The 11,731-nt window shown below is 45.8% G+C and overlaps 1 protein-coding gene across 1 annotated transcript; it reads right to left on the bottom strand.

The window, feature by feature from the left end:
- Positions 1-7,252: 7,252 nt before the first annotated feature.
- Positions 7,253-8,269, bottom strand: LOC311228858 (retinoic acid receptor RXR-beta-A-like; the record flags this gene model as incomplete). Its single annotated transcript, XM_084314813.1, has 1 exon — positions 7,253-8,269. One exon carries the CDS (start codon positions 8,267-8,269, stop codon positions 7,253-7,255), a length of 1,017 nt encoding a protein of 338 aa, XP_084170939.1.
- Between the last annotated feature and the right edge of the window lie 3,462 nt (positions 8,270-11,731).

Here is an 11,731-nt window from a genome sequence, read left to right as displayed (position 1 = left end):
TGGTCATGAAATGTTTCGAGAGGCTGGTCAAGGACCACATTTGTGCCTCCCTCCCCAGTGATATGGACCCTATGCAATTTGCATACAGGACAAACAGGTCCACCGACGACGCGGTCTCCCAGGTACTGCACAGCACCCTCTCGCACCTTGACCGTCAGAAGGGGGGCTATGTGAGATTGTTGTTCATTGACTACAGCTCAGCGTTCAACACCATAGTACCCACCAGACTGGTGGACAAGCTGATCGAGCTAGGTCCTAGCTCCGCCCTGAGCGCCTGGGTACTGGACTTTCTGAGCGAAAGACCCCAGGCGGTCAGGGTGGGGGGTCAGACCTCCAACACCATCACCCTGAGCATCGGGTCCCCCCAGGGCTGTGTTCTGAGCCCCCTGCTGTACTCACTCTACACACACGATTGTGTGGCCAAGTTCAGCTCCAACTCCATAGTGAAGTTCGCAGACGACACGGTGGTGGTGGGGCTGATCTCGGACAACGACGAGAAGGCCTACCGGGAGGAGGTTGAGGTACTGGAACGCTGGTGCCAGGACAACAGCCTGCTCCTGAACATTGGTAAAACCAAGGAGCTGATCGTGGATTATAGGAGAGGACAGCAGGAGACGCACACACCACTGTTGATTAACGGGGCTACCGTGGACAGGGTGAGCAGCTTTAAGTACCTGGGGGTCCACATCTCAGAGGACCTGACATGGTCAACACACATAGACACAGTAGTAAAGAAGGCGAAACAGCGCCTCTACCACCTGAGACAGTTAAGGAAGTTCAGAGTATCGGGGAAGATACTCCAGTCCTTCTACTCAGGAGCTGTAGAGAGCATCCTGACCGGAAACATCACTGCCTGGTATGGAAACAGCACGGCACAGGACAAGAAGGCCCTACAGAGAGTGGTGCGCTCAGCCGAGCGTACCACGGGTATTGCACTACCCCCCCTGCAGGTTCTATACAACAAGAGGTGCAAATCCAGAGCCTGCAGGATAATGAAAGACCCTCACCACCACAATAACAGCCTGTTCCAGCTGCTGAGGTCAGGAAGACACCTGCGAACCCCAGCTACTAGGACAGAGCGGCTTAGGCTCAGCTTCTTCCCCCAGGCCATCAGAGCCCTGAACAATGAACATTGAGTGCTCAGAACATTGAACTATCCACACACAAGCTCACATGAACACACACACGACACGCACGCTGTGCACGCTCACACGAGCAGCCACTTAACACTTTAACATGAGCGGGCACACACTCATGTCGCACACACGCACACTTATGGCCAAAAGGAAAGGACACTTTAAATTAGAATAACAGGAACAGTGTATTGCACTACCAAAGATAACTAGCATGACCCATATGCTCTGTAAATAACTATGTACAGATACCGAGATGTCACTCCATGTTACCTGTTACCTGTTCACTGCACAATGTTGTTTTTTTTATTTTTTTATTCTATTATATGTTGTACCACTGTATTGCACATTGTTGCGGGCGAGACCACCCGCATTTCATTGTATACCTGTATGCCGTGACAATCTATCTATCTATCTCTATCTCTATCTCTATCTCTATCTCTATCTCTATCTCTATCTCTATCTCTATCTCTCTGTCTGTCTGTCTGTCTGTCTGTCTGTCTGTCTGTCTGTCTGTCTGTCTGTCTGTCTGTCTGTCTGTCTGTCTGTCTGTCTGTCTGTCTGTCTGTCTGTCTGTCTGTCTGTCTGTCTGTCTGTCTGTCTGTCTGTCTGTCTGTCTGTCTGTCTGTCTGTCTGTCTGTCTGTCTGTCTGTCTGTCTGTCTGTCTGTCTGTCTGTCTGTCTGTCTGTCTGTCTGTCTGTCTGTCTGTCTGTCTGTCTGTCTGTCTGTCTGTCTGTCTGTCTGTCTGTCTGTCTGTCTGTCTGTCTGTCTGTCTGTCTGTCTGTCTGTCTGTCTGTCTGTCTGTCTGTCTGTCTGTCTGTCTGTCTGTCTGTCTGTCTGTCTGTCTGTCTGTCTGTCTGTCTGTCTGTCTGTCTGTCTGTCTGTCTGTCTGTCTGTCTGTCTGTCTGTCTGTCTGTCTGTCTGTCTGTCTGTCTGTCTGTCTGTCTGTCTGTCTGTCTGTCTGTCTGTCTGTCTGTCTGTCTGTCTGTCTGTCTGTCTGTCTGTCTGTCTGTCTGTCTGTCTGTCTGTCTGTCTGTCTGTCTGTCTGTCTGTCTGTCTGTCTGTCTGTCTGTCTGTCTGTCTGTCTGTCTGTCTGTCTGTCTGTCTGTCTGTCTGTCTGTCTGTCTGTCTGTCTGTCTGTCTGTCTGTCTGTCTGTCTGTCTGTCTGTCTGTCTGTCTGTCTGTCTGTCTGTCTGTCTGTCTGTCTGTCTGTCTGTCTGTCTGTCTGTCTGTCTGTCTGTCTGTCTGTCTGTCTGTCTGTCTGTCTGTCTGTCTGTCTGTCTGTCTGTCTGTCTGTCTGTCTGTCTGTCTGTCTGTCTGTCTGTCTGTCTGTCTGTCTGTCTGTCTGTCTGTCTGTCTGTCTGTCTGTCTGTCTGTCTGTCTGTCTGTCTGTCTGTCTGTCTGTCTGTCTGTCTGTCTGTCTGTCTGTCTGTCTGTCTGTCTGTCTGTCTGTCTGTCTGTCTGTCTGTCTGTCTGTCTGTCTGTCTGTCTGTCTGTCTGTCTGTCTGTCTGTCTGTCTGTCTGTCTGTCTGTCTGTCTGTCTGTCTGTCTGTCTGTCTGTCTGTCTGTCTGTCTGTCTGTCTGTCTGTCTGTCTGTCTGTCTGTCTGTCTGTCTGTCTGTCTGTCTGTCTGTCTGTCTGTCTGTCTGTCTGTCTGTCTGTCTGTCTGTCTGTCTGTCTGTCTATCTATCTTGTCTCTACTCAGTCTGTAGCTCTCCTCCTGTCCTCTCTCCAGCCAGGTAGTAATAGTAATCTGGTTCTACTGTAGCATTAAATTAGAGTCGGCTCCACTAAACCATCTTAACTGATCGCGGGCGGACATAAAACACTTCTGAGGGCAACCATTGGAACCGCGGGCAGCACTTTGAAAACGCCTGGTATAAGACCTGGCATGTGTGTGCGTCCGCCTCACGCATGTGTGTTACGCGCAATGTTCAGGGACCCCTTTCCTCCTGCCATGCACACCAGTTTCATCTACATTTACAGTTATGTTTAATCATTTTTAGCTGAACGCTTTTATCCAAAGCAACCTACAAGTTCTGTACAACAGGTCAGCAGGAAGGGTACCACTCTTTCAGCTGAGTAACAATGTTCAGTGTTGAAACTTGGGTGCTGCAGTGTTGAGTGCGTAGTATTAGTAGTAGACATATTTGTATAGTAGGAAGAGTGGATTATATAGAATACAGTAAGAATGTTAGTTTAATATCAGATATTGATTGAAGAAGTGTGTCTTTAGTCGACGGCGAAAGATTGGTCGGGTTTGTGTATTCTCGCTCGATCTATCCTGGTTCACTATTACTAAACAGTAATGCATTAATGCATATAACATCTCACCTCTCAGCCATAACTCCGCTAGTAGCATAACCATTTTCATCAACTAAATACAGAGAAATAGGAGGAAGGATAAGTTCCTTACCAAGCAATACTTAAGCATTACATCAAGCGCAGGAGTGTGTTATAAGAATTAGAGCATAGGGGTGGTTGTTAGTAGGTAAAAAAGAAATAAGTTGCCTCTGTGTCTAGAAGCAGCTGGGAGGTGCTGTGTTTCAAAGCATGCCATCTAACAGTGAAGTTAGCGGTTGTTATTGGAATGATTGATTGATTGATTGATTGCAGAATGGGTACAATACAGTACAGCTCAATACACACAATTGTTAAGGGGATGCAGACCAGAGAAACACTTTCGTCTTGTTTACATCAGGGTCCCCCATTTTCAATGCATCGTAACATATATGACATACATGACATACAGATAGACAGTACTGCTACATCTATACATTTATGACATACCAGATTTACAAATACAGTACTGTTTTTGTAGGGTGATTATGGTTTTTTTTTCATTGAGGTTCTGGGGTCACGTGGAGTGTATCATATACGAATTACATGCTGGGTAGGCTGATATAGAGTGTCTGCGCGTTCACCCGAGAGGAGTCGGATTCTGCAACTGCCAGTGGCCACTCTCCCCCCCCCCCACCCCCCGCGATTTATATTTTGTTTTACAATGAGTCATGACTCATGACAAACCAATTACATAATCCAACATTGTGTAAACAACTAACATATTCCAGGTAAATGTATCTATTTTTAATGAGTCTTTATGACTGAATCAATACATCCATTCATAAAGATTATTGTCCGCCATCTTGGTTTCATTCAGTAAAAGAATGAACGGCGGAGTGATTCGGAAACAAAGTAATTCGGTTGTGGGCGGGTTCTGGGATCACGTGGAGTGTGTTATGAGAAATAACCACGTCTGAAAGAAGTGTTTCAGCCAATCAGAATCAAGACATTTGCATGCCATTGTATAAATATAATTATCTCACCCTTTTCTCTGTACCAGTAGAAGAAAAAACAGCCATGTCTGAAAAAAAACCTTGTTCGTAGTGATGCCAATATTGTCGAGGAATATACGATGAGTAAGGATGTACTCAGACAAATGTAGACGTAGTTAACCCTTTCACTGCCACACTACAGAAGGTTAACCCTTTACTATCACACGACAGTTATGTGACAGTAAAAGGGTTAAGCTTACAACCAGGAGGTTTGGCTTGAGAGACCCAGCGAGAGTCCCTGGCCAGATTGGGTCTCATAACGGGTTCCCTGCAACAAGGGACACGCTGATTATAGAGAGAAGATAGGCTGTGCCCAGGTGAGAGGGACGATTGGATTGGAGGAGTCAAGGGGGGGGGGGGGGGGGGGGGTGAGTTAGGAGGAGGAGGGGGTAGACATGGGTTGGGGAAGGCTGTAGAGCAGGGGTTCTCAAACGTTTTCATACCGTAACCCCATTTATTTTATTTTATTTTTGGGGGGGACCCCACACTTAATGTATCGCGTAATTTCAACGTGGAATTAAGGAATATCAAAATAAAAGCACACATTGTTGAACTTGATCATGCATATTTATTAGAACATTTAATTACAATGTTATCAATACATGTGACGTTTATAAAACGAGGCATATTTAGCCAAAATATGTTGCCAGAACATTACATTTCTTTTGTTTTTAAATGTTTTTACTTTCCAAGTCACCTACCCACAACCCCAATTTGGGTCGCGACCCGTAGTTTGAGAACCACTCCTGTAGAGGGTTGAAAGGGGGGGGGGGGGTGAGAGACAAAATAATAATACGAAGGGAGGGGGGTTGGAATGAGATGTTTGGGGGGGGGGGTCATAATTCCACAGTGTGTAGTTATATATAAGATATAGAGCGGAGGGGTCTTGAGGGTGTGTAGTTAGAGACCGTTGACCGGAGGTAGGAGGGAGCCGTTCTACTAGTGGGTAAGACTCTACTGGATGAACTTAAGAGTTGTCTGCCTCGGCGCAGTCTTTGATCTCGTCTTGTTGAGTCTCTGTTCACACATCTGCACCGCTTCCATTAGACATAGGTAGGCTTTTACCAGCTTAATGGGTGATCCAGGCTTTCATGTCTGGTGCTTTTTTTTTTAGCCAGGACCGCCCCTGGATTCAGCTGATACCACGTGTAAATCTGTACTCTTGGTTTAGAAATCCGTGCGTACGGTTTGTAAACCCAGAGTAATACAGATGGATATTTTTTTATTTTGATCCCAGGGGAGATACAAATATTCTCAAATTTTTCCAGTGTGAGTGAGAGGAGGCACAATTCCCAGAGCTTTTACACAGGTCACAGGTGCGTTTTCATCTAGCGTTTTCATCGTAAATGGTATTCTATTACCTTGTTGAATGTTTCGGTGCAAGGTGTGTGAATGATTCAACTTTAGGGCAATTTTGCTGCATATAAATGTCTCAGGAGGTAGAGCAGTTGTCTGGTAATCCAGAGGTTTCGATTCCCGCTCCTCCCGGGCAGCGTGCCTCTCATCGCTCTACAACACAGCCACGTCGAGAAGACAGTGAGGAGTCTGGGAGTGAATTGTCTGTCTGCACTTGGCTGGTCGGGCCAGCGTCCCCCGGGCATTACACGCAGCGTCGCGTGTAAGGTAAGCAGGAGTGGAGGGCCGTCTGAATATTGTAAACTATCTGTGTTAAGCTTATTTTTTATTGATTATGTATTGATTATGTATGTGACAATGCGATAAGTTCAACCCTGGTTGGGCTTTGGTCACTATCTGTGTTATTGATTATGTATTGATTATGTATGTGACAATGCGATAAGTTCAAACTGGTTGGGCTTTGGTCACTATCTGTGTTAAGCTTATTTTATATTGATTATGTATTTATTATGTATGTGACAATGCGATAAGTTCAACCCTGGTTGGGCTTTGGTCACTATCTGTGTTATTGATTATGTATTGATTATGTATGTGACAATGCGATAAGTTCAACCCTGGTTGGGCTTTGGTCACTATCTGTGTTATTGATTATGTATGTGACAATGCGATAAGTTCATTCTGGTTGGGCTTTGGTCACTATCTGTGTTAAGCTTATTTTATATTGATTATGTATTGATTATGTATGTGACAATGCGATAAGTTCAAACTGGTTGGGCTTTGGTCACTATCTGTGTTTTTTTAAAACTTTGGCCATTCCCCTGGCTCTTTTTTGCGTTTATCGCATTTATTCTGGTCAAGGATGACCGACAGAAACAGGCTGAAGGGGTTCAGATGGGGGGGAAGACACTCTGGGAAAGGCACGGCTGCAGTCCGGGATTCGAACTCGCTAAACCCCAGATCCGTGACGAGCACGGTTGTCCCCGGCGCCGAAATAGCGCTCGAGGTACGTGGTGAGCTACTGGAGCTCCCCGGTCACTATCTGTGTTAAGCTTATTTTATATTGATTATGTATTGATTATGTATGTGACAATGCGATAAGTTCAACCCTGGTTGCAACAAGTTAGCCCTCTCATAAATAGCACATATAAATTAATAACTAACTTGAACTGATATTTGGCTTAAAAAATTGGCCGCCTGGCAAAGAAAAGAAAAAAGAAAGCCTGACGATGTGCATTGGGCCGTGGCTCTCTGACGCATTATTTTCTGGGTCCCGGCCTGAAAAGTTTGGGAACCCTTGCACTAGAATAGTGTAACCCAGACAGCAGTGAGACAAATTGCTGAATTTTTCAGAGAACTAAAAGTGCAGTCCCACTCCAGCAAATTCCCAGACCCCAGCTATCTAAACCCACAGTGCACCTCTTCCAATGACCTAGGACAACTGATGGGGCGCTTCAAGCATTTTCATGAGGAAAGTGGCGAAAGTGGTGTCATCAATCAGCTTGAAGAAGAAGAGATGCTCCAAGCACTTCAAGCCAATGAAACGCAGTGCTGGCAGTCTAAGGAGGAGCTTCGTAAACCTTCCCTGCTGCTCTGGGTACTTCTGCTTGCAGTAGGACTCCAGTGATGCATAGACTTTCCCTCTAAGGAGCTCCACCTCACCGGTGTTGGATAACCCTTTTGCATCTGGGTTGAAGAGAACAATGGCTCGTAGGCAGCCAAGCTCCGTCTTGTCCATTTGCATATCTCTCATTTTACTGACCAGCTCGGTAAGAACCCTGTCAAATATGGCGCCCACCTCTGCACTGTCTGCGTTGTCTCTGTGCAGCTCGGAGGCCAGCAGGACCCCGTCCTTTAAAGCCATGGAGCGGTGAGAGAAGGAGGCGATCAGGAGCTCTTTCCAGCCTGCATGCAGGAGAATGACCTGATCATCCAAGGGCAGCTCAGAGAAGTGAGGGATCCTTTTAGCCCACTCCACCAGAGCAAACACCTGCTTATCTGCAGTCTGGCAGATGTTGGTGACGGCATTATGGGGAGTGTTGGCCGCAGAGCCTCCGTCAGAGTGGAGCTTGGTCCTCTGCTCCATGGCGGTCTCCGCCTCCAAGATCTTCTCCACGGGCATCTCCTCGTTCACCGCAATGCTGCACTCCAGCTCTCCCTCCCGTTTGCGGTTCCTCTGACGCTCCTCCTGCACTGATTTTTGATGTACATCTTGGACCACTTCCCTCTTCATGCCCATGGCCAGGCACTTCTGGTAGCGGCAGTACTGGCAGTGGTTGCGCTGGCGCTTGTTCACCAGGCAATCTTTGTTGCCCCTGCAGGTGTAACTCAGGTCTTTGCCCACGGTGCGTTTGAAGAAGCCCTTGCAACCTTCGCAGCTGTACACTCCATAGTGCTTGCCAGAGGAACGGTCTCCACAGATGGCACAGAGGCGCTTCTGAGAGAGCATGTCCTGCTGGGAGGACATGGCTATTTATCTACCCAGCGGAGAGGAGGATGACCTGTTTGAAGGACAACAATCAGGCACACCTTCAACACATTGTTAAAAAACTCACATAACTAATTTTTGATTGTGAATTTCCAAAGACACGGGATGCGCGAGGTAACACAGGCCGCAACGCTCAAGGGAAGTTAAACAACACTGATTGCAGAAGCCAGTGTGCATATTAAAAAGTCAAATTTCTGATTTAGATATGGGTACATATTCAGAGTTTGAAAATACTACTTATATTAAGACTGTCATTTTATTTTCTTTGTTCTTTGTTTCCTATTAACTACTGTCGGCGCTTCGGGTCACTGAGAAGCGCTTTATAGATGTGATACCACGTTTTTTATTTAAATTTTTTCTCTCCTTTTCTGTTTATTGTTTTCCATTTGTTTTTTAAACTCTCATTGTCCACCTGCTTACCTCTAATTGCAAAAGTAAACTATCGATAGAACAAGAATATTTGTTCCTGGGCGTCTTTCTACTCCTCATTAGTTCCTCTGTACTTAATGTATATGTTCACTCGCTAAAGTAAGTCGCCAGCGACTATACTGTCCCCAGCCTGGGACTCCTCCCTTTTCAATTTGCACCTGATTTACTCAATTTACTCAATTTTCTTTTTCTTTTTTCTTTTTTTTATTTTTTTTTCTTTCTTTCTTTCTCAAGAGCTATTGTTCTACCTAGTGCTTAATATGGTTGTTTTTTTATTCTACCTAAGAATGCAACATTTTATAATTGCCTGCATAGTGTCTTAAGACTGTTGTTTAGTGATATTGATGCTTAGAATTATCGTGCTACTTCCTGCCAAGTGTGAAATTGTGATGTATTGATGTTGATTGATTTGATGTTCTGCATAGTGTCTTGAGACTGTGGTTTAGTGATATTGATGGTTGAAATTACCAGGTTGTGTGCCAAAAATGGCACAAAGTGAGGTAAAGTGAGTGTAATTTCAGAGTCTTAATCCTATGGGGCCCCAAAACAGGGTGATCGTTAAATCCATGAAGTCATGTTATCCTTCTCTCAAAAACTGTTAAAACACTATCCATTCATTATATTCAGAGCTTGCCAGATAACGCTTGCATCCAAGGCCGCAGCGAGCCCTCCGCAAGGGCCCATCCCATCCGGCTGTCTTTCTGCTCCTATTTCTTCATTTCAGAATACCTGATTCGCAGTGTTGCGCTGTTTTAGAACGCTCATAAGGCCAATATCTTGTCTCTGTATTTTACTTAAGCATCCCTGGAGACGTCAAAATCCACCACAATACTTCGTCAGGATTTTTCGAACGGACGTTCGAACCTCATCAAAGAGAAGTCGCCTATTCTCAGTCCTTGCCCCACAATGGTGGAATGAACTACCCACCCCAGTTAGGACAGCCGAAACACGTCCAATCTTTCGCCGTCGACTAAAGACTCACTTCTTCAACCATTATCTGAATTAAAAAAAAAAAAAAAAAAAATCTAACCCTAACTAACCATACTGTCATGCACTTGTCCTAATAAACTAACCTACACTGTAGCACTCAACACTTTGATGAACATTGTTACTCAGCTGATAGAGTTGTGCTCTTCCTGATGGCTTGTCGTACAGAACTTGTAAGTCGCTTTGGATAAAAGCGTCAGCTAAATGACTAAATGTAAATGTAACCTTCGCTTTTAATTAAAAAATGTAAATTAAAAAAATTATTCATTTTTTTCTTTTTTTTTATATCCTCAAACTAAATCCTCAATTTGAATAAAGTGATTAATCTGATTAAATGAGTATTTTTTCTTTTATTAAATCAACTTTCCAGCCCCCTGTCAACTGTCAACCTGAATTAACATTCAGTATTCAATATTGTCTGATTCGATATTAACATTCAGTATTCAAGTACAACAGCTCGCTAGCCGTTGTGGACACTCACCTTTCCAGAGCAAAACGGTCGGCAAGGTACCTTGGTTGAGAAATGCAGGCTTCAATCTATGTTGTTTAGTCTATCTGTTCAGTACTGCGCAGTACTGTTCAAAGATGCACAATGAGATCTTCTTCTTCTTCTTTAGAATTTCCCGCAGGCGTATTACTGCCCTCCTCAGTTCTTATACTACGCTAGTGGTGTGCCATAGTTAGGCCTCTGGTAAACCAACTTTTGATTGTTTACCCTCTTCTTCTTCCTTATTCTTCTTCTTCTTCTTCTTATTTGAATTTCCGGCAGTGTAGACGCATCGTGGCGTATTACTGCCCTCCACAATTCTTGCTTCGCCCACACTTGAGAAAGTTTACACTCTTCTTCTTCTTCTTCTTCTCATCTTCAAAACACATTTCTATCGTCTCTGTCTCCTTCTTCTCTGCTCCTCTTGTCATACAATCACAATACAAACATCATCTCCTCTCTTGGAGGGCCCCCCCAAGAGGGGGAACCCTCCATCTCAACCCTCCATCTCAATCTTCTTCTTCCTTCTTCTTCTTCTTCTTATTTGAATTTCCGGCAGAGTAGACGCATCGAGGCGTATTACTGCCCTCCGCAATTCTTTTTATGGGCTCTTCTTCTTCTCCTTCTTCTCCTTCTTCACCTTCTTTTTCTTCTTCTACTGGACCCCGTCATCAACTACATTGTCCATTGGAGTGCAGCTACTGCTGCTACTTCCTGTCTGGGCCCCCCTCCGCGGGACCCTCCTTGCCCCCTGCTATCTTATCCTGGGCTGCTTTGTCCCTCGCAGCCCGTAACCTCTGCCATACCAGTAACTACCCCTGCCACGAAGGCCACAATACCTAATTTCTCCTCCCTTCCCCTGTCTCTTTCCACCTGCTCTACCCTCACTGCCAAATGCCCTCCTTCAACCCCCTGCACCCTTTCTTGGCTCCCCTGTCCTGCCCTACTAACCGCCCCAGCATACGTCAACTTACCCTCCCTTCTCTCTCTCCGATCCGCGACCTGCTTCATCATCACCTCGCACCCCCGAAACGCTACACTATGCTCCCCACCACAACTACAGCACTTCGGCTTCACTCCCTCTCCACATTTCCCATATTCATGTTCCTCGCCACACCTAGCGCACCTCATCCCCTTCATACACGTGGTAGCTATATGGCCAAACCCCTGGCACCTATAGCACCTAAGAGGATTATGAACAAATTCCCTAACCCTATACATCATACGCCCTACTAACACCTCCCTAGGAACAACCCCACCCTCAAACGTAATCACTACCGTCCCCGTCACTGCCCTCTCCGCTCCCCTCTTCATCCTTGCTGCACTCTTAACTATGCCATTACGCCTGTCCTCCTTTAGCTCTTCCACCAGCTGCTCTACTGTAACCTCGACCGGTACCCCAACTATCACCCCCTTACATCCCCCCCCCCTCTTCTCCCCTACTCTCGCCACCTTACTTATACCCACCCCCCCAATGCTCTGCATCTTCCTAGCCACCTCCACCTGCCCCTCACTACCAC

The sequence above is a fragment of the Notolepis coatsorum genome, assembly GCF_963971535.1.
Source record: "Notolepis coatsorum genome assembly, chromosome: 5".
Classification (NCBI taxonomy): Eukaryota; Metazoa; Chordata; class Actinopteri; order Aulopiformes; family Paralepididae; genus Notolepis; species Notolepis coatsorum.
This window is presented reverse-complemented; position numbering and strand designations above follow the sequence as displayed.